The following is a 22,626-nucleotide window of genomic DNA, read 5'->3' on the forward strand; positions in this document are numbered from 1 at the left end:
AATTGAAGCAGTATAAAAACTTGCAAAATCGGAGAAATTTATTACTTTTGAGAAATTATGTTACGTTGGAATTCTTAAATAATTCAAACAAATATATCTAACTGAACGGGATAAAACTCAAAAACTACCCAACGAATATCTAAAAAATTTGGTATGGAGATAGTTTGAAACTCCGAAGTAATGTAACTTCCTATTAATAAAAATTGAAATCAGTTTAGTAGTTCCTGAGATAAGCATGATCAACCAATAAAATCTTCAGTTTTATACGTATATGTATCGAAATCTGACCGGTATTCACTAGGTTTTATTTCATTTTCATAGGTTTTTAAAAATATATTAACCTATAATTATAATATGTACTTAAAAATGTACAATTTTTAAAATTTTTATTTCTCTAAAATACGACCATTTACAATATGTATGTATTATTATTTTTATTCTATTTTTATAGAATTCTTCGTACGAATTTGCATGTTTTACATCTGGCAACACTGGTTACCACTTTTCAGTTTTGACATTTCATAGATTCTGTCATAGATTTCGCGGTTTGTTTAACGCATTTTGAACGTATTTTTTTAAGTTTATATAAATAAAGAAAGTTGTTATCCACTCACATTAAAAAACTAAAAATGACTGTCGGAGAAACAAGTAAGAATTTACCTTGGTGAGTTCGGTAATTCATAAGTTTCAAGCGATGAAATGTTTTTCTGTTAACGGGCATACAACTTAATAATATTATTGAAATTACAGGGTTGAGAAATATCGTCCATCTAAGCTAGAAGATTTGGTATCTCATGACGATATAATAAATACAAGTAAGTCAATTAAATGAATATTAGCTGTTTATTTGCATAGTAAGCTTGCCACATGATAAGGTTATGTGTTTGTTTTCAGTAAATCAGTTTATGAAGGAGAATCAACTACCACATCTCTTGTTCTATGGGCCGCCTGGAACTGGTAAAACATCAACAATATTAGCCTGCGCCAAACAAATGTACACACCACAACAATTTAACTCCATGGTACATTATTTTATTTCAAATTTGTAGATCCTATAAAGTAAGCTGTTTCTCTTTTCAATAAAGTGATGTTAATTAGTTTTATTATCTTTGCTACAGCTGTTAACATAAATTATTATAGTATTAGCACCATGCTTCTGTAGTGTAGCAAGCATGTGATGCCTTGGAGTGACTATTGATGGATGTCACCAATAAATTGATAATTCACCAAAGTCGCCACTTGGGATCATTAAAAACTATTGTTATTGATTTTATGTTTGTAATGACATTTATTTATTTTATTTTTTATTTATTTATGGTTATCCTGTTTAAAAAAAAAGAAGAACCAGCCTTAGTCACTTTTGTTTTTAGAAATGAAAGACTTGGGATATAAACTAATGTTTTGATTGTTTAAACTGCAAAATATAGCATGCATGTATGCATAATAGCATATACCATGCATTTCAAATATTAAAAACAAAGTCTACTAGGTTTATTATTTTATATTTGTGAATTTAACTTTACATTTATATTGTAGGTACTGGAGTTAAATGCTTCGGATGACCGTGGTATTGGGATAGTGCGAGGACAGATACTCAGTTTTGCATCCACAAGAACAATATTTAAGGCTGGCCCAAAGTTGATAATTTTAGATGAGGCAGATGCTATGACTAATGATGCTCAAAATGCCTTAAGAAGAAGTAAGTTTCTTTGTATACATATTTTAAACTATGTGACAATGTTATTGTCATAATTATTTTAAATTCAGTCATTTTATGGTACAGATTTTGATATTACTGTATATATCCTGTAAGTATTTACAATTACAAATTGGCTTGTATCAAACAATAAAGATTAGGTGAACCTAAACCAGTTTTCATTGCCACTAACATCACAGTAAAAGTAGATGCAGCATTTACTTCATAAAAATCAGCTTCTTGGATTATTCTTCTATGAGATTAGCAGAATGTGAAAAGTAAGATTTATAAAAAGTGTATGTATTAGATAATTATAATTCCATAATGAACTAAAAATTAGTTGCCAAGGTAACACATACATAAACACAAACACTTGTTTTTGTGCTAGCAAAATTATTGTGAAATCTATTTAAAATATTTGTGTGTGTTGACAGTATAACACTTTTTTAAGTCTGTGATTTTTAAAGTCTAATTTCTTAATCAATGAGTGGTATTATTTTGAATTTGATCAATTCATGATGTCGGATAGTGAAGATGAAGTTGAGAGTGGCACAGTGAAGATCACAATTCTTGGTGAACCATCTACAGGCAAAGTAAGTATTGTTGAACTTTTTTCATTTGTTTAACATTAAAAACAAAAATGTTTTTAATAAACTTTGTTAATTTTTGACAATAATTTTATGTTAGTTATTGGGCCGAATTTTCAATTGTTTGATAAAAATTATGCATCAAATAGATTAAAACCCAGCTTAATATGAAAAACACACAACATATGCATATATTCCCAAAGGGGTAAGCAGAGGCGCAACTAGGGCACCAACTTTTCACCAAGTGTGTATGAAACACAATTAAACAGTTTTATACAAATATAATATTTGATTTGTTCATGTTGTGTTTTATGAAATGAATAATTTTGTCTGATGGAAAATCTATCCTTAATGTAAAACAAATTGGCAGGGTGAGAGTGTTTCGAGTAAGTGGAGTAAATAAGTGTTGATTTTATTTCGGTTTGTCCAGAGTAGTTTATGCACACGTTACTTGGGCGCCAGCGCTGGAGTAGTCGGTGGGGCGGGCGGCACGCAGGGCGCGGAGGTGCTGGCGGGCCAGTGCGTGGGCGTGCGCCCCGCCGTGCCGCTGCAGCTGTGCGACGTGGCCGGCAACGCGCTCGCCACCAATATGCTCACTAATTACTTGTATGCTTCAGATGTAAGAATAGCACATTCAACCTCTCTTATAAATAATTACTTTATGATGTATATTTGCTTACTAGATCTTTAATTTTCAGATTGTTTTATTTGTTTATGATTTAACAAACTTACAAAGTTTTGAGAAGCTAGGCACTTGGATAACTAAAGTTAAGGAAATTTTTGAACCAGAGACGAAGAAGCCGTTGATGGCCATATTTGGGAATAAGTCTGACTTGGAGCACCAGCGCGCCGTGAGACTCTCCTGCGTCCAAAAGTTCGCTTCAGAGCATTTGTTGGAAAATTTTAAGGGTTCTGCAAGAACTGGCGAAATGGTAACATTAATAATTAACTTTAACTACAGATCCTATTGCATATATTTACTCAGTTTATATATTTTCTAATGGAATCAAAATGAATATTTTGCCTGTTTGTAGATTTATAATGTAGGTATAAGGCTAGATGTGTAGTGTGAACAGTAGTTTCTATATTTACTTCTAGGTGAACAACACCTTTACAAACCTGGTTAGTCGTCTTCTAGGAGTGAAGGTGCGGAAGTATCCGCCCGTGATGGTGAAGGGCAAGTCGCCGGTACCGAGGGACTCTGAGAGGAACGGCCGCACTCCGCAACCATTGCAAACGCCCGAGCCCACCCAGTCGCTCATTATGAACAGAAAGGCATTAAGGACTATTCAGAGACGGGCTTCATCAACCGTTTGCTGTATACAATAGTCAAAAACTAATAAAATTGAAACGTTATACTATGTTTTTTATTTTTATTTAATTACGCATTAACATTGATGTTATTCTATTTTGTTCAAATAATGAACTTATATGTACGTGTAGCAGAGCGTAAGTTACTAACATGTTCCTTATGTAATCTGCGTAATAATATGGTGTCAATATATTTTTAGAATACTTTTGCAAAGTGGGTATTTATTATTATATTTCAGTTATAGAGAAGTATACGGAGAACGTCCGTTTCTGCATAATTTGTAACTACCTGGGCAAGATAATCCCGGCGCTGCAGTCGCGCTGCACACGGTTCCGGTTCGCGCCGCTCAACCACAAGCAGATCGTGCCGCGGCTGCGACAAATCGCCGATCAGGAAGGGTATTTATAGTTTTTTTTTTTTTTTTTTACCTGTACGGCAAAGTGCTCCACTGCACCCGATGGTAACTGGAGTGGTCCAATGGAATGTCCACTGACGAGAGTTCACAGTCGACACGATTATGCCGGCCTGTTGGAACCGGATATACAAACGCTGACCTCGGAACGCGACAAACTTACGTGAGCCATCATGGCGGGTTTTAACACTTTATGTTCAATGATCGCTATCCGTGCGGATATATATCCTATTTATGTTTCTCGTAAAGAGACATTTTTTTAATATATGTTTAATGTTATAGCGTGAACATGTCAGAAGACGGGATGAAGGCTTTGCTGACTCTCTCAGGAGGCGACATGAGAAAAGTCCTGAACACACTGCAGAGCACGTGGCTCGCTTACCGTCACGTCACAGAGGACAACGTGTACACGTGTGTGGGACATCCGCTGCGATCAGACATCAACAACATACTAAACATGTTGCTTAACGAAAATGATTTTGTTACATGTTTTAAACGTATCCTTTTTAAATAATTACTAATATATTTTTTAATTGGTTCCGCGGTACTTTTCTGAATAATTATGTCAAGAAATTAGGGCGAAATTAACTAATCACATTTTGGTTTAATGGCTTTCCTAACTTCTAATGGCCGGATAGTCATGTTGCACAGCATTAAGTAATCCGTTAAATTAGAGACTGTCCTAAATTCCTGACTGTCTGAGTGGTTGTCAGTGAGTATGGATTTGCCATATATTACATATACTAAATTCAGAGACTGCTTATTAGGTGTATTAAAAGTAATTTCCTTAACAATTATCGATACAGAAATTCAAGACCTAAAAATTGCTAAAGGATTGGCTCTCAACGACATTCTTACGGAAATCCACACCATCATACAAAGAGGTGAGGCACTGTAGTCAATTGGTTGTTATTTCATTAATTTTGACAATTTAATTTCGAATAAATTGTAGCCAGACGTTATTTTATATCTATATTTGTTTTTTACTGAGCGGTAGGATAAGCAGGATTCTTAGATCTGGGGCCTAATTGTGTATGCCAAGCGTCATATTGACAATGGAAATTGGTATACAATATAAGATAACGTAACATAGCCGTGCTACGAGTTTACACTGTCATAGATAATAAGGCCTTGTGGATTGGGTTATATATAGCTAAAATCGCGCGACAACCAACCCAACCGTGATGGTATTTGAAAGAAAAGTACGTAAGGATATTTGTGGGTAATGCGTTTCGTGTGGCCACTGTGGTTACCGGATAATCAGAATATTTTATAATACTACTCTAATTATGTTATGGTAAAGGATCACGTAAAGGTCTGCTTCTATTTAATGTAGCATGAAACACGTCACGAACGTTCGTGTCATTTGCTTGTGCTTGGCTCAGAAACCAACATGCGACTCACAGGTTGGTTTCTCCACGAAACACATTCATCGATTATTTTTGAGAGAATCGATTTAGAATGTTCGTGGTAATCATTTACCATCAGTATTTTTTTATTACAGTAAAATTACCACCGGAAGTTCTAGTGGGTCTGCTGATCAAGATGGCGGACGCGGAGGCGCGGCTCGCGAGCGGCTGCAGTGAACGCATCGAGCTGGCCGCACTCATCGCCGCCTTCCAGACCGCCAGGGATCAGGTCAAAATAGACGTGGACGCGTCATAACTAATGTACTAAAATGTTGATGCTTCATTACCATGAAAATGATTATAACTTGGCACCAACCATTCCATCCGGCTCGTGGAAGACTGTTATTTTGCTATAGCAAAACAATCGAAAGTTATAGTTTTGTGATACATTGAGTACTTGCCACAGAGTAATAAAACAATGACTGTGTCACCTGTCGTACTGAAGAACACAAACCGCAAAACATCTTAGATAAAAATAAAAAAAAAAACTAGTTCCAGTGTATCGCAATTTACGCCCACAGTGATAATTATGTTAAAAAAAAAACGCGTCAGACGCGATATTATTTGTGCGAATGTTTTTGTTCTTTAGAGTCCGTGATATTATTATGAATTTAAAGAAGTATAAAACAATGATACAGTAAACAATAAACGTATTTCAAATATTTCTTAATTGGATCAATGGTTGTTATAGAACAGTGCCTTCTGTTATTACTGCATATAACATATTATGATTTTGTAAACTTTATTTGAACTATTACGTAGACTTTATTTAAAAAATAAACTGTTATACGAGTAATGTGTGTCTTTTGTTATTTTTCGTTTGTATAAGACAATCTTTTTCAGGCTAATAAACAAAAGCCACGTTAAAAAAAAAACAATATTAAAATATAAAATAAGCATTATTTGTAAAACTACTTCACTAAGTAGGCATTACAATCACTAGTTTAATGGCGAATCCGTCGCATCCAGTTTGCCAGATGGTGATGGATGGTGGATGGTGGCTCAAGTCGCCGAAAATTCGGACATGAAGGCAAGGAGCAAAAAACATCCATTGGTTTAAAAGGTGTTCTTAGTACATTTTTTGTACGTTTGAAGGTCACGAATGACTTCCAATACTTCAAAAACGAATTCGAAAATGCGAGATTTTCGAGATAATCACCATTCCCAGTAGTCTGAATGGCGTAAAAACGCCTAATCTTGTAACACTGATAGAATTATAATTAATAACCTAGATATATCGAGAAATGGCTAAGACTTGCTAAATCACATAATGGTATTTTTTAGGTAAGATTATTGAAACAAAAATTCCGGACACTTAAGAAATAAACAGATGATAATTTCTATTATTTATTTATAATAAATATATTATCTAAAATACTTATATTATCTAAAACTAGTATTTACAAAGTTTATGTATAAGAATAAATTAATGATTTAATAAAGAGATCTATTCTTTTGTCCTCTTATTTGAAATAACAAATGAACACATTTCGAACATTATTGATTGAATTCAACTATGTACCTTATGAATCGTTTATCATAGAAATATGTTTACTATCTATTGTTACGAGATACGACCTGTTAGGCACTTCTAAGTTTTAACATATCTAATCGGTAGGCAGTTATATTCAACGCATTATTCTGTTATTAAGTTTTTATCCAAAGAAGTTGGACACAAGACTACTGAAGGAGTTAGTAAGAGAAGTGAAAATTCCTGGCGCCGGAGTGGCGGTGAGCGGGACTCTCGGTGGCGCAGGCAGTGGTCTGTAATACGGCCCGCCGTCTATTCGCTGAAAATATTATATTAAACATGTTATTAAAATTTTTCTTACGTTTATTTTATTACACACAAAGTCTGTGTGATAGATATCACACACACTACCTATGTTGCATATCTGTTGAAGCGAAAGGGAGCCCTGGCTTTTGAAAGCGACACGTCGAATGAGGAATCTTAATATAATTTACATAAATTGGCTTTTGATTTTCTTGTACCTGTCATCCGAGAATCATTCAGTCGTGTTGATTCTCTTCCTGTTCATTACAGAATGTTACATTCATGTATTTTATTATAAAAAAATAATTTGAGTCCAACTAGCGAAGATAACGACCAGGTGAGGGCTGCTTTAAAGTTTTTTTTAGATAAAGAATTTGACAAATAGCTTGTAGGTGTACAAGCACATTGAACTACAACATTTTGTTACCTATTTAAGTATATAAATTATTTTTCAGAAAATAAGTGCCATTTTAAATTATTATAGTGTTTAAAAGTACCCATGTTCCATATACATGCAAATATCAATAACGTCACAAACACTTCATGCTTTTTTAAAAATAGGTAATTGTTAATAAACTCAGAAATACGTACCTATCTATATATACCGAAAGCATGGGCGGGCGGCACGACTCGTTGGTTTCTCTCCCAAAACTTACTCCACGATCTAAGACAATCGACTCAACCATTTTTTTTATACGAGTCACTAAACCTCTTAGTTATGGTGACTTGGGCAACAACGTAAAATTATTTACCTCTTAAAGTCTATAAACGTAATTAATATTAACTTTCTTTAGTTTTGATAAAAAGAAATTTGCATTTAACGGAACAATTTTATTGATATATTAAATTACCTTGGGACAAATTTCCTTTTTACTTAATTTTTCTAAATCAGTTGAGTCGCATGAGCTTGTCCGGTGGGCCCCAAGTTGAGTATAGCTGATCTAAGGTATCGCTCGTCTAGCGCCAGAATTCTAACAAAATCTTTTACATTGCTGTTGTAAATTTTAATTGACATAATATTTATAAATACCACGGTAATTACTTGTTTAAAAAGCTATATAGTGTAACGATAATTGTATACCAACACGGACTACAGTTAACGCTATTTGTGCAAAACAAAAAGTTAAGTGCATTTAGACTCACCTTAAATATCCAAGTCTTGCGTTTTTTTAGATACTACCAATGCCGTAGCTAGGGTTATTAGCATTTAGAATATTTTTTATGTACAGTTGAGGTTAAATATACTTCATGCTTTATAATCTTGTTTAAATTTTAATGATATGGATAGTTTTAGACGTCTTCTAGGGTTTGGGCCTTTTTGCCAGACCCTAGTTGCGGCTCTGGGCACTAAATGAAACATGCAACAATTTAAAGTTAATTTATATTTTATTACAAAAAAACGTCTAGTATGTATATCACATCTACATTATTAATAATTGTAGTTTGTACATGGTTAATAAACAATACTATGTACAAGAGAGACCAACATGCATAGTCGTACATAATTACTGTGAGATCTGAGTATTATACATCAAATCTAATGATTTCTTCTACTGTGTTTGAGTCACACCGGAACTAATCTTCAGGGAAAATTATAGTTCCATCATTGCCAGGCTTTGTCGTGGATGTTGTCACAGGGTCAAGAATCTTCACTGTGGAATGGTTGAGTCCGGATTCCTAGACAATGCATACCCACAAAGAATTCAGCACTCAGTGTAGTAAGCGTTTAAAAAGGATACCTGCATGCAGTATTGCGTATATTATATCAAACTTCCCTGATCCCGAATTTTAATGTTTAGAGATTGGAATGTTAAATTAAATTGATAATATAAGTTATCGCCTTTATTCCCAGTGATGGAGCTACTTCCTGAGTTTCTAAGGCTACAGAGATCGAATGTACTACTTTTTTCTAAGGAACCGATTACACAACTGCTGAACCACGAGGAACGTAGATAACAATTTGAAATTGGTTTGAATTATACAAAATGGACGTAGGTACCTATTAGGGAGGTAAGTGCAGCTATCATCTATCAATTAGTGAATAGTTATTGTGATTAACGTCCATAAATTTTCTAGGTAGGAATGTGCTTATAGCCAAAAATCCTTCAGAACTAAGGCATCTATCTAAAAGTAAACCCGAAAAGGAGATATTATTCATATAGCATTTATATAGAACCATTCCTAAATATTATTAGTCAGATGAACTCTACGCACCTACGAGAATTGTTGGGGTAGTTTATATAACTATATGACCTGGGTCGATGGATCTACCCTCAAAGTTCACTACTATATACAAATTTCTTGTCTCAATGCATATTTACATTGTATTTACAATATTAATTTAATGTTAGATAGTAAATCAATTGTACTTACTTTGGCAGAATGTAAAGTGATGTTCAGAAGTGTGGGGTGATTGTCGATAACTATGAATTCAACTTCTTGTGGCAAATAACCTTCCGCAGATATCTGTAGAAATTAATAAAATGTATAGGAATATAAATACGTACCTAGTTATTACAATGAATGTTATTTTCTAAGAGCTGGAAATTGAGATTAGGAGCTCTACCTACGTATGAAGTCAAGAAATATTTTGTTTTGCACACCGTTATCGATATAGATCACATTCAGGTCGCGCTGGACTCGAATGTTAATAAGCCCGGAATATTAAGTTAATTATATAAAATAACATAATAACATTGATATATTTGTTTTTCAGGGAGGTAAACATTAGGCAAACGGTAAATTGTTAAAATAAGCCAAATTATTTTTTCTCGATGTTAGGTGAGGATACGAGTGGATAATGACTAGCTCGGTGTCGTAGTTATATTAAGGTACGATCGCAATGCTGAGGTCTCCGGTTTGATCCCGGGTCGAGCAAAATGATATTGGTTTTTCTGCTCAGTTTTATCTCGGAGTTTGGAATTTGTGCCCGATATGGAGATATACATCTAAGAACACACGATTTTATCTCCAAAGGAGTAGGTAGTTAGGTACTACCTATCTTAAGTATATATATTAAGATTAATTGGTTGGTAATGAAATATCTTACGTCCACACGGTAAGTTCCCGGCAGCAGGATACGCCAGAATTCGCCATACTTGGTTGTGTGATACGAGACGTCACGACCTTTAACTCTGATCGCGGCACGCTCTACTGGGTTGCCATTCTCGTCCATTACAAATCCATGAGCGCCGCGGTGCACTTCGGCCAAGTATTTAATGAGGGACTGGAAATAATAAAAAAATAATAAATACAGTGCCTATACCCAGAGTTGTGTAGTGTCCACTTCAGGATATTGGGGCTTAAACTTAATAATAATAAAATGTAAAGCAAGAATATACAATTTCATTTGAATTGGCTAAATAGTAAAATCTAAAAATATGAATGAAAGAAGTCCTTTAATTTTAGTTTCTGGGGCACTTTGCTGCTCCTGGACAAGACTAGCTCCGTCCATGACACCATCAAACCGGAACACAACGATATATGCATAGTGTAGCTTTGTGATAGGAAAAACATTGCGATGATAACTACCCAGGCAGACCTTCGCATATGAGGGACGTGCCACTTAGTAGGTAAACTAAAAGGCATAATAGGTATTCCAGCGTTCATATTCAAACCGTCAAGTACTGTCAATTAAGTATTTTTGAAAATCTGCGTTATTATATTACCGAACTTCCACAATCATAGGTAGATAATTATAGCTCTTTTTACTTCGGAAAATATAGGCCCTACTCCAGAACAGAGTTTCTGCTCCGTAGTAAATATCTATCTAAACACTACCTTAAACAAGAAATATTGGTATCTAAGTATATGGTCACATTCAATTTTATATCTCTTATAAAAAAATATCTCGCAACCGAATCCACAAACAAGTCTAGCACTATATTATATCTACCTGACATACTGATTAGTAAATTAAATTCTTACGTCCTACTTAATTTGGCTATCTTTCAATGCTGATATGAGATATCCTTATGTAATAAACATGTAGGTACGGTGTAAGTATATTAAGATATACTATCTCGTGTTGCAGTGATTGTGAAAATATATGCTATGGCACAATGTTTGCCATACTTTAGGCCATTTTTTGAATATTTTATTTAGGTGACTAGACTTAATAATTCTCCAATAGTAAAATATAAAAGGCGATCATTAGGTAAAAGTGACACTTAGATTTCAACATGCCATCTGATGTGATGTGGAACGGTAACAATTGGTGAATCGGTAAAACCCCCACTATTAAAATGTGTGTAATTCAAAGTTATTTCTTAGTAAGGTCCCGGATTCTACAATTACTCGCATGCGCATACTAAAGATTTATTTAGGAAAATAACTAATAAGGAAATGTCATAGGACGCGTCTATTTTACGCAGTGACCACATAGCCTCATCTTACGTAACACTAATCTCTTGAACCTGTCGTAGAACTGACAACAGGTTTTAACTACGGCAGGGACTAAAGTAAAACTTTATAAAAGTAAAAGAATAAAAATACTACACAGCTTATTAACAGGACATTGCCGCACGACGCTGCACTGGGCACGGCATTCACTACTTTGACACATTAAATGTTAATAATTAATTGTTTACTGTCTTCTAACTAATTATAATTATTTATATGCGCTGTAACACAGCGCAGTGCTATATGAGGAATTTACTATATTATATCGATACAATTGTGACTTACGTCAGTCTTGTGATAGTTAGATACTCACTCAACTTATTTTATACATTTATACAGTTCGTCGCGATAGACACGGGGAAAAGACATTAAAATAGTGTTTTCTTGCATTTTATACTTATAATCATGTTTCCATTACTCTACATTACGTTGTTTACTGTGTTTGCAACGCAAGTTAGTGCTCAAAATAGAGTAGCCGTGGCCCACCTCATGACTGGAAATATTAACGGTTCTGTATTGTTTACCGAAACGGCCCAAGGCTTACATGTAACTGGTTCGATAACTGGACTACCCGAAGGCCGCTATGGATTTCATGTTCACGCACTTGGGGACGTGAGCACCTGCAATGCAGCCGGTCCCCATTTCAACCCAGACGGCGACAGACATGGGGGAAGAGACCACAGCGTGAGACATGTTGGAGATCTCGGAAATGTTGTATTCGTAGGAAATGAAAATGCAGTTGCTACTCTTGATTTTGTGGATAACATTATTACACTACGCGGCCGCAATAATATTTTGGGGCGAACTTTAGTGCTCCACGAGCAAGAAGACGATCTAGGACTTGGAAATCATGAACTTTCCCACATCAGTGGGAATGCGGGTCCACGAGCTGCCTGCGGTGTGATCGGTATTGTATCACCCTCTGAACCTTGGAACTCAGCAGGGACTATTACAACACCCAGGTTGTCACTATTTGCGTTATCTTTAATATTTGTTTACGTAAGATTGTAAGATATTTAGTATACGTGTTAAAAACCAAAAGTTTTTATTTTTACCATAAACGTCTTACCTTTTTTATTATTATTATTTAAACTTAAAACACGCCTTAGTAACGTAGTGTACCTAACTGCCTACCTGTTTATTATCTTGCCAATACTTAGGCAGCTCGTGCGCAGGTGGGTATTTGCAGCAAGATATTTCCAAAGTAATTTCCATACATCCATGCCAAAGGTAGTTATAGTCTTGCATTCCACCTACAAATAATTTAATATGATAACAAATATTACACAAATATGTAATTTATATATGAAAGTAAATATTGTTTAAATCATAATAATATTATTATTTACATTCTAAAGCAGTAGCAGTAGCATATCTTACCAGTAAGTGGATACCATGCAGCGCCATTAGTGATGCCATTTTCAAATCTCGGCGAGCCGGACTTGCAGGAGACACCTCTTGACATCTTGGCGTGATTGTTGGAGTACACCAGCGATAGATGCCGGAACACATCGTCATCCGGCGAAATCGATGGAGAGTGTGCGTACGTTTGGAATACTGTATTTAGGAGATATGTTGAGAGAAAAAAGATTATTAACATTTAATAAATAACAGTTTAAGTTATAAGATCAATAATGTGAATTATAGGTACGTCACCAGAACATAATACTGATGATCTGCAAATTCCTTTGGTTGCGTGTAACAAAACCACAAATGTATTGCGATGTTAGGAAATTCTTAACTTATTGTAATGTTTTATTGTAATAACGAAACAGTACCTAACTACTATACCCAGTACCTATTTATTCCCGAGATGTTTAAAATCCAGTTAATTGTTAAATAAATAATGTAGACACTAACTAGCATTGGGTGTGTTGTCGAAGGGGTAAGATGCAACGAGCGCGCCTCCGTGCAGCGACCCGGACAGCACGAACTGTATTTTGCTGATCCATTCTTTCACGGCTTCAGTCTCCGGCTGGATTTGCTTAGTGTTCACTTTGAAGAAGTCTGGGAAATTCCGGTTTAAGTCGTATCGACGTGCATTATGCCTGTAAATAAATTACCTACATTGATTATTTGCTAATTAAGAAGGTATAAGTAATACTTCATCGTTTTACATAGTTTTTTTTATCGAAGAATTAAAATACCTAGAAAAATTAAGTTGATAGGTAATCTACATTCGTTACGAAGAATATGTACCTTATCCTAATGTAATACGTAGGTATCATTTTTAATTATCATAATAATAAATATTATCATTTTATATTTAGCTGTTTATCTTCCTTAACAGATATTAACATTTCAAATCAGAGAAAACAACATTTTCCTGTTTTATTTACTTATTTATTACATTCCATAACATAGATTCTAGATAAGGTAGGTGCAGGTACTATTTGTAATTAATCTTGTTTTATTATTGTACTAGCCAATGCTCGCAGCACGGTCTGCATTAAGGCTCGCCCCCGGAAGAAAAATCTATTTCTGTATTAAAAATATTTTAGCAGATTTTTGCTTCTTTTTGCAGTTTAACTTAATTTGGATATCTATATAGAACTTTTTAATTTTTGATTTTATTAAACTGTTAAACAATCACTTGCGTTTTACGATTAGTGATTATTTAGGTATGAAATAAGAAAACTTGTAGGTAGTTGTAGGTACGTTTAGTAAGTCATCGACATTGGTAGGTAATGACGCCGCAGGTAATCTCAGAACAAAAACATTTACTGCATTTAATATAGGTATAGTGTGTCACAAAGTTTTCTGCCTATACATTAAATTGAAATATTTACCTACATAGTTAAACTACTTTTTTACGATACTAAGTTGTTGCTGCTCTTAAGGGAAATGCGAAAAAGATAAAAGGAACAATATTTTGGCAAGATATTAAATACATTTTTGGAAGACCTCGTATCGAAAACTCAATGGGGTTCTATAAAATTCCAAGTCATTTTTCAAACTCAAAATGAAGAGAGAATCATCATTGGTATCTAGACTTTGATAATCTAGAACTAAACTAATGGGGTAACATTTTTTTAGCGACGTGGCAGAATATCGTTCTTTTGGCCTTATAGGCGTAATCATACTAATTAAAAAGCGTTGCACGCATAGTGTATAAAGAATGAATCAGTTTTGTGGCTTTACAATGGAATTGATAGAGACGTGTTTTGTGTGAAGTGGACTGCACTTTATTTTAGTTCAAATCCATAGTAACTTTATTCCAAATTATCCTGCGTATTATATTGTTCCCAAGTCGTAAACATTAATGAAATATTTTATTTTTGAAGTACCTTTGTAATTTTATTTTATTCGGCTACTAGAACAAACTAGTGAGAGTATTAAAAGAAAGTTTTTGATAATATACACTTGTGAAGTAACTCGTAATATAACTTTCGACATATTACACTACTTAAAAATAAACGGTTACGGTTATGTAGGTTACCTGCCATGGATGGTGTCGCATTGTCCCTCTTTAGAGATTGCGAAACCGTCCGGATTCATGGATGGCATCAGATGAATTCGTGTATTGTCCAGCAACCATTTGATGTATGGATCGGTATCGTATGACGTCACTAAGTACTGAAAATAAAAAAGCGTAAATGGGTAAAAAGAGGAAAACCATATCATATTATTATCCCTTAAAAAGGTAATTTTTGGTCACAAATTACATTGATTAATAAATGTGGTTTTCTAGCATCTATGAGACAATTTATAACTCTGGATAGTTTTTACTACAAATGTGTTATATAATTCATTAAATAATAGTTTATTTCGCACTTTTAGTATTTATTGGTAGACATGAAACGTATATGTAATTTACGTAGTATTTGTCAGTATAATTATATGCAGGATTAATGACATTTTTTATTTGCCATAGATTTGTTATTTGAATATAAACTAAAATTCGGATTGCACATTTAGAAAAGCTTACGTGTTCTATGTACGGCATTTCTTTATTTTTGGTAATTAAAAACTATTCGTGTATATGTCTTAAGACTTTTGCGGTACAACAATAAACACAATAGTTTCTTCCAGATTTTTTTCGTAATCAGAAAATGCGGTACGTGGTTATGGTTGAAGTTATCTTCAACCGAGTGCTAAGTAGATTAAAGTGTATACTGTAGTCCATAATGCGTATTATTATACCATTGTCGTAACATTTGTGGTAATCATTTATATTTTATTAGTTGCTACAAAATTATTTATTATGTACAGATCATCATCATACATAATTTACACATGTTACAATACCTGTATAAGATGCAACAGCAGCTCTCGCCCGACTGCTTCGTTACCGTGAATGTTTGCGACATATTTGACATCTGGCTTTCCTATCATGTGCTCGTATGGAGATGCAGACACAACCATCACCCAAAGGTCGCGACCTAAAATAAATAAACTATAAATTACTTTTAAAATGTAATAAAATAGACGTTGATGTCTCTCTACAATGGTTAGCGCTAATAGAAAAAAGATATATGGGAGTGACATATTCTATCGCTAAGTCTAACGCTAGGATATGTCAAGCTCATACATAACGTTGGTTTTAACGATAGTAGAAATGTATTTTGGCTACAGACCGTGTTGTATTAAAATTTCGTAGTTTGGTTAAGTATATATTGTGTTGACTTGTAATTTTTCGGTCGGTACCTATTCAAAAAGAACTCTTAGTAATAGATAACTGTAACGTAAAACTTCATAATGGAATGGAGCCAAATATTACGAAGCCAAGGTTATTTATTCACTACTCACTTTGTACCACAAACCTTTCGATTATATTGTTATTCAAACAGTGCCCTTTTGCCAAAGACAACTGCACAAAACACTAAAACAACATATTATTCCTAATTTTGCTTACCTTGAACAGACTTTCCGATAGAATAAAGAGCAGTCAGAGCGGGGTACTTAGCCGACACGGCTCGTAGGTACCGTGTTAGCTGATCGTGATCGTGGTAGTGAAAGTCTAAGTCTGCGCCGCTGTCTCGGGGTTCCACTTCACCTAAATTTATAGACACATCTGCGACAAAGTTTTATAATTTTTTATCAAAACATAAGAAGTTAATTTTGTTGATACTTAAGCATTCAATCCATTAATATAGCTATAGTATGACATGGTGTCTTTTGTTACCTCCTCCATTTAATATATTTTCAGGAGAGGACTGTGCAGTTACTGATCCCAAAATTGCAACGAAAAAAACTGCAAGGGATATTCTTCTCAAACTTTCCTCGAACATCTGCGAAAATCCATAATGGCGTAGGTAATTCAACATATTATATCAGTATCTTAATTTTTTTCGTTTTTACTACCTAACCGCTCTGCCATCTCTTAAAATGAAGAAAAAAAAATGTTTTTGTTTTATATCATTATAAGATTTACGTGTATTTTAATATAAAATTATTATAAAACAATCTGGTGAATTCCACTGATTTAAAATCCAAAAGCGACAGGGCATTATGGAAATGCACAGCGCCAAATTATTTTGCTCACCTTTGGCTCATCCAACCAAAGTTTAATTACAAAATCATACCTGAGAATTTAGCTACCTACTTTTTTTTTGTTATATTTTTATTTTTGATCCAACTTTTCCTGACCTAATTTTATTATTTTTATAAATAGGCATATATGCTGTAAAATATCTAGTACTGTGATTGTATGTAATTTTTAAGGAAGTTTCACCTAAACACCTCCGCATACATAATAATATGTAAACTTAAGATTCATACTGTGTTATGGTATGTTGATCAGTATGCTGCTTTCTTTTTAATGTTATGATGTTGTGTTTGGAAGCAGTGAACGCTCCAGTTGCGTCGGCGCAACCGGTCGTTGTTGAAGGTCACTGGGTCAGTGGAACGACCTTATACAGCAAATGCTAAAATTGTAACTATTAATTTAAAAAGAATTCTAAGCGGGTTATTGTTTCTGTTATTTACCTATTTAATTAAAATAAATCCTTCATGACTACGCGTAAATAAAATTAGATACGCGTTTCACCGGTGGACGCGCTGCGTGTAACTATTTAAAATTTATTTGTCACGTGAGAATTGAGAAAATCAATTTAAAGTAATTTGGACATTCGGAGAAGATGGATGAGATAGTAACCTGATGAAACGCACAAGATCACAAGAAGAATAATCCTTTATGATGGAGTCGGAAAATGTTCATGGCATCGGTGCCATCGACCTCGAGACTAAGCTACTCACGGTGAATTTAAAACGGGTTCGTATGTGTACTCTAAGCCCCTAAACTCACCGGAACGTAGGAAGATATTAACGAAAGTAAATGAAGCAAAAGTAGTGTGCCAATAACATTCATATGGAAATCCTAAGTGTAGAACGTAGAATCAAAAATGTAATAATATTAAGTAGTATATGTTTTGTTATCCTATACTATCTGTAAGCATTAGAAGTCAAATCGACTCAGTAAATATTCTGCAAGCCACGTGTTTGATTCAATAATATTACGGTTTCTTATAACATAGAGTCGAAACTCTATGTCTCATAATGATGAGAAAAGCGCAGTGATTTTAAAGTGCACTAAGTATGGATAACATTATTATTTTATATATGCTTGCAATTATTATGCATCAGGTTCACCTATTCATTATTAGCCTAGCGACCTGCTTGTTTTTTCTTTTTAAATAATATATTATTGCGCTTAGTTTATATTTTTGCTACTTTCTGTAAAACAGTAAAAAGTGAGTGTGCTCCTGAATATTGTACACGGAAATTTATATTTTGGTACATATTTTTAAATAGTTGTGTCACAAATCAGAATTGGTAAATTTTAACGAATGTAAAAAATATCTATTATTTAAATACCGTTAAATGAAATTAGGTTATTTTGGGTTGATTATTAAACTGCATTATTTTATAAACAGAAGGATCTTATTCTGTAATATATAGTTTTATGCAAAGTGAACCATATTGGGTGCATGGCGTCAGTCGGCTGACAAGATGTCTCACTAATTTCACTATAATCTAATACTGTCAATAGATATGTTTATTATTTCAAAATTAAGTATAAACATGCCGTGTGTACATAAATGGAAGGAATAAAAAATATATCAATCGAAATGTTTTCTAATTTTGTGTTTTGTAATTAATTTTCTTTTATTTTCCAATTAATTAAATAGACGTCGGTGGCAACCGCCTCACTGGGGCAAAAAGTGAGTCATGTCATACACACATGAATCATCATATCGCATCACATCAGGGGAAACTTGGTACATTTACCAACCTTTAGCAGTTTAAATGACATAAAATTTAAACACTAAACGAATTATAATCCGAAAGCAAAAACAGTTGTTTAATAGTTGAGCCACAAGTCAATAGAAATTCCAGTACTAAACTTATCATTTAAATTTTGATACACAAAAGGCATTCTCAAGATTCCGATTTAGCGTCTTACCTTCTAAACTCCTAAAGAAAGACAATTGATTGAAATCTACCGATACATTAAAATGTTATTATTAATCAGATCATGTCCATCGGTAATTGTTCAATGTCAAATCTATGTATAATTACATAAATTAAAACAGCGGAACCTAGGGAGTCTTTACTAGCAATGAGAGGAAATAAATAAATACAGAAGCTGTGACTAAAAAAGTGTGATGTAACGCAAATAAGCGATCGTTAGAATTATTGTCTCTCTGGTATTCTGTTTTTTTGTTAGAGCACATCTTCGACACATCGACTTACTCCGATTTTATGTAGTGGCATTGGCGGCGTAGCATGGTTGGTACTGGGCAGTTTTTTTGTCTAACATGAAAAATAATGATACTAAATACAAAATTGAACCTTAAGATTGCATAAAATTCAATTCTCAAATAAACATTTTATTTACATCTAGTGACCAGGTCCCACACAATACCGCGTGGTAAGGGATATTTTGCGAAGGTCAAACACTTAAGTATGTCGAAAAAAGATTTTTTATTGGTACATTTCTACTTAAATAAGCAAAGATTTTCCCAGCGGTAGTTAAAAGCCTAACGCGTAGAGTAGTTTTTTAGAGATTCGTTTTCCTGGATTATTTGTGTCATGGTAGTTTTAGACACTTTTGTTACCTCTCCATTTTATCGTTTTCATTTCCCTCTATGCGTATTGACTCCAAATTCATAAAACTACTTAAACATCAAATAATAAATATAAAATAACTTAAACAAAAATAACCAAACGAATAAGTTGTCATTGTTATTTGATTATTTATAGTAAGCGATCGACTTGCAACCCCTTGGGCCCTGCGCTCGGGTACCACGCACCTCTTGCATCCTCGGGTAAAGACGGCCCTGACTCGAAAATGATACACTTCTAACTAGTAGATAGTTTTTTCCATACTAGGTTTTGTCAATTTTCTTTGGCCAGGAATGTGAGTTGAAGTTGTCACCCCTCGGTGCTGGGCACCTGAGGCGGATTGACCCTCCCTCCTTTCCTTTACGCTGCTAGTGTATAGTCGACAGAGTATAATTGGGACCAAAACATAGGCTTTGTTTCATTAAAGTCGGATGTCGGATAAAAGGTTTCATCGTGTTAAGATATATATTTTTTTATTTTTAACTTTAAACCATGGTTAGAATTTTTATATACGAACGGACCTACGCGGGCGGTGCTGCAGATAGAAAACTTTGCCTAATATTTATCATACCGTAAGCGTCCCTCTTAAAATTTTGTCGCTATTTGTGTCTATGATCCGTTGACTGAGGCACGTACCTAAACGTAAGTGTTTTTTCGTTATACCTATGTATTACCTATGTAAATTTTGAGTTCACTTCTCACATCGATGTAGTACATACATACACATGTAGGTTATGCATGATTCAGAAGGTTACACGTAATCGGTAAAGTGATTTTATTGTATTCTAATTTATATTCGTGGAATTAAAACACTTTCTAATTATATCTAGGCCGGGATTCATATGTTGGGATTAAATACTTAAATATTATTCACATTTTAATCCTTTCCAGCATCTATAAGCCAAGTATGAGATGTGGATTGATGTTTCTTAGGACATAAAAATATTGTACTCACCTATGGTTTAGTTTAGTAATGTAAAGTTTAGCATAGTTTACTACAGTATAACATTCAGATGATAAATGCTGTCAATTGTGCAATAATTCTTTAGTTTATAAAAGCATAGCAATTTATTTTTCACGATAGAACGAATAGTGTTTAGCTTAAATAATGTTAGGTTGTTTCCGGCCCATAGATAAAATTATTTATTGTAAAGAATAATTAGACCCAGTATTTACCTATTCACTGTATGGCTATTACATCATTTTCGCACATAACAATGTTAATTTGACTAGTTTACCCCACTGCACGACACAGTATTATATATACATAAGTAATACCTATTACATTGCTTCTAGTAATTTAATTAGATAATATTATTTCATTTAATTTATTGAATGCAAAAGCAATCCCACATCTCATACTATGCTACCTGTATGTTTCTTCTCTTCAAGTACAATGTAGGATCTAGAACTCTATATTAATGATTTAAATTTGGGTAATTATGTTAGGTAAGTAGCTGAGATTAAATTTCAAACAAAAAATGTGTTATTAACTATGTCATTGGAATCGAGACTTAAAAAAGAATAATTAAAGATTTAGATAAAAAAATAGAAAATCGGACTAACGAAATAATTAAAAAATATTTACTACAAAGTCGATGCAAATACTACAAAGTAGATGCATTGAGAAACTAAACAACGACCTGAGTTAGCGGAAGAATGAGAATACTTTTTTAATCAATTCATTTATGTGTTCTATTGGATATAAGATAAAGTACTAAATTTGAGAAAGTTATAAATACTTAACATTTCTGCTATGAGAAGTCCACGTAATATTTGCAGTCTATGATGTTTTACACGTCAACTATAATTTTAGACAACTTTCCTTTGCTGCTGTGGGCCTTGCCATGTTAACCCCATTTGTTACAACGCTGCGCCGCGATAATTTTTTATTTGAATGGAATAATTTTAAATCCAGTAGATTTGATCACGCGTGTTTGATTTGTAGGTAGTTGTGTTAAAAAAAACACAAAACCATTCATAGGAACTAGTTTGTTCGTGCAGGAGCAATGAAAAAATAACGTAACTTAGTCTCAAATCAGGTTTGAAAAAACAAATGTGTTTTCCAAAGATTGTTTACCTGTTCGCTCATAATTGAGGAAAATATTGCCGCACGGACCGTACTAGTACTTTATATTTGCCAGTGTATTTATGAAATTTCATTAACAATTATAAGTTACAAACCGTCCCGTATCGCAAACAATGCCACTTTTGCTGCCATGTGAAAGTTTGCAGCTGATGTGATTTGAATAGGTATGCCGTACGATTTCTCGATAAAAGTAATTATTGGTTATAATAATTATGGTTTAGTAAAATTGATCATTTGTGAGCTTTACAATAAATGATAATGACGCAACGTTGACCGAATCATGTTTATTTTATAGTTTAATAAACAAAATTTATTGTATAGGCATTTATATTAATATAACTTACCGACTTGGTTTACTTTAAAAGTTTACAAAATTACTTAACTTAAGCCAAAGATAAATGAAGTGTGTTAAAGTACAATGATTCTTACCTTGGAAGCACAGTGAAAATGACACATCCTCTAAGTCGAAGTCAATAAACAATATACGGAAAACATTTAAATAAACCCAGTGTAACAAGAAACAAATGAATCGTAACGTAATGCTTGGTAAATAAAATTAAAGACGCGCTGTAGCCCTTGCGGAGGAGCGGCCTCCGCTCGACTGTCGTGACGGTAGCGAGTGATGTCAGGCTGGTGCCAGGCATGGGCCCGTAGCACATCGTCATCTGCGTCATCCAACCCTGCACATAACCGGAAAGTGCTTTCTCCCTCAAAAGTAGCGCTAAAATACAACCTAAAACTTTACCGTAGAGTCTAATATTCAACGTTTACTTGGCAACTAGCGGTCTCTACGTATCGTGGTTTTGCAAAACACGCTTTATTTAATGGTATATAGAACTGATTTTGTTCGTTTTCTATGTTAGCCATGAGCCAGTGACG

The 22,626-nt window shown here is 33.9% G+C and overlaps 4 protein-coding genes across 8 annotated transcripts; 3 read left to right on the forward strand and 1 right to left on the reverse strand.

Annotated features, from left to right (window-relative positions):
- The first annotated feature begins 502 nt into the window (after positions 1 to 502).
- On the forward strand, positions 503 to 6,212 carry LOC115445186 (replication factor C subunit 5). Its single transcript, XM_030171379.2, has 8 exons — positions 503 to 664; positions 751 to 815; positions 895 to 1,022; positions 1,537 to 1,699; positions 3,834 to 3,993; positions 4,290 to 4,504; positions 4,814 to 4,891; positions 5,512 to 6,212. Exons 1-8 carry the CDS (start codon positions 630 to 632, stop codon positions 5,670 to 5,672), a joined length of 1,005 nt encoding a protein of 334 aa, XP_030027239.1. The 5' UTR covers positions 503 to 629; the 3' UTR covers positions 5,673 to 6,212.
- Positions 1,710 to 3,639, forward strand: LOC115445187 (ras-related protein Rab-28). The gene is made up of 4 exons (XM_030171380.2): positions 1,710 to 2,289; positions 2,714 to 2,902; positions 2,982 to 3,215; positions 3,382 to 3,639. Exons 1-4 carry the CDS (start codon positions 2,212 to 2,214, stop codon positions 3,610 to 3,612), a joined length of 732 nt encoding a protein of 243 aa, XP_030027240.1. The 5' UTR covers positions 1,710 to 2,211; the 3' UTR covers positions 3,613 to 3,639.
- A 612-nt stretch (positions 6,213 to 6,824) lies between the features above and the next one.
- LOC115445183 (carboxypeptidase M) lies at positions 6,825 to 22,377 on the reverse strand. 5 transcript variants are annotated; one of them, XM_037438636.1, is made up of 11 exons: positions 22,177 to 22,377; positions 16,717 to 16,822; positions 16,447 to 16,605; positions 15,840 to 15,973; positions 15,031 to 15,167; positions 13,452 to 13,639; positions 12,972 to 13,163; positions 12,726 to 12,844; positions 10,240 to 10,416; positions 9,564 to 9,656; positions 6,825 to 7,206 (listed from the first exon to the last, which is right to left on the reverse strand). In XM_037438636.1, exons 1-11 carry the CDS (start codon positions 22,201 to 22,203, stop codon positions 7,072 to 7,074), a joined length of 1,467 nt encoding a protein of 488 aa, XP_037294533.1. In that variant the 5' UTR covers positions 22,204 to 22,377; the 3' UTR covers positions 6,825 to 7,071. The 5 variants fall into 5 exon arrangements, 4 of the variants coding, with proteins under 4 accessions (XP_037294533.1, XP_030027230.1, XP_030027231.1 ...); XR_005112356.1 differs by lacking the exon at positions 22,177 to 22,377 and adding an exon at positions 8,692 to 8,867 and having other exon boundaries at positions 7,098 to 7,206; positions 16,717 to 17,115; XM_030171370.2 differs by lacking the exon at positions 22,177 to 22,377 and having other exon boundaries at positions 16,717 to 17,118.
- LOC115445188 (superoxide dismutase [Cu-Zn]-like) lies at positions 11,866 to 12,632 on the forward strand. Its single transcript, XM_030171381.2, has one exon. The coding sequence runs from the start codon at positions 11,997 to 11,999 to the stop codon at positions 12,600 to 12,602; it is 606 nt and encodes a 201-aa protein (XP_030027241.1). The 5' UTR covers positions 11,866 to 11,996; the 3' UTR covers positions 12,603 to 12,632.
- Positions 22,378 to 22,626: the final 249 nt, after the last annotated feature.

This window comes from Manduca sexta, chromosome 14, assembly GCF_014839805.1.
Source record: "Manduca sexta isolate Smith_Timp_Sample1 chromosome 14, JHU_Msex_v1.0, whole genome shotgun sequence".
Taxonomy (NCBI): Eukaryota; Metazoa; Arthropoda; class Insecta; order Lepidoptera; family Sphingidae; genus Manduca; species Manduca sexta.

Bases quoted from the DNA above. Each gene is read 5' to 3' on its own strand.
- LOC115445188 (XM_030171381.2), top strand. From the start codon at position 11,997: ATGTTTCCATTACTCTACATTACGTTGTTTACTGTGTTTGCAACGCAA.
- LOC115445183 (XM_030171370.2), bottom strand. From the start codon at position 16,858: ATGTTGAATTACCTACGCCATTATGGATTTTCGCAGATGTTCGAGGAA. The intron at 13,164-13,451 runs GTTAGTGTCTAC...TTCTCTCAACAT, and splicing joins CGACAACACACCCAATGCTA to ATCTCCTAAATACAGTATTC. The intron at 12,845-12,971 runs GTAAGATATGCT...AATTATTTGTAG, and splicing joins TGCATGGTATCCACTTACTG to GTGGAATGCAAGACTATAAC.
- LOC115445186 (XM_030171379.2), top strand. From the start codon at position 630: ATGACTGTCGGAGAAACAAGTAAGAATTTACCTTG. The intron at 816-894 runs GTAAGTCAATTA...GTTTGTTTTCAG, and splicing joins TGACGATATAATAAATACAA to TAAATCAGTTTATGAAGGAG. The intron at 4,892-5,511 runs GTGAGGCACTGT...TTTTTATTACAG, and splicing joins CCACACCATCATACAAAGAG to TAAAATTACCACCGGAAGTT.
- LOC115445187 (XM_030171380.2), top strand. From the start codon at position 2,212: ATGATGTCGGATAGTGAAGATGAAGTTGAGAGTGGCACAGTGAAGATC. The intron at 2,290-2,713 runs GTAAGTATTGTT...CGGTTTGTCCAG, and splicing joins GTGAACCATCTACAGGCAAA to AGTAGTTTATGCACACGTTA. The intron at 3,216-3,381 runs GTAACATTAATA...ATTTACTTCTAG, and splicing joins CTGCAAGAACTGGCGAAATG to GTGAACAACACCTTTACAAA.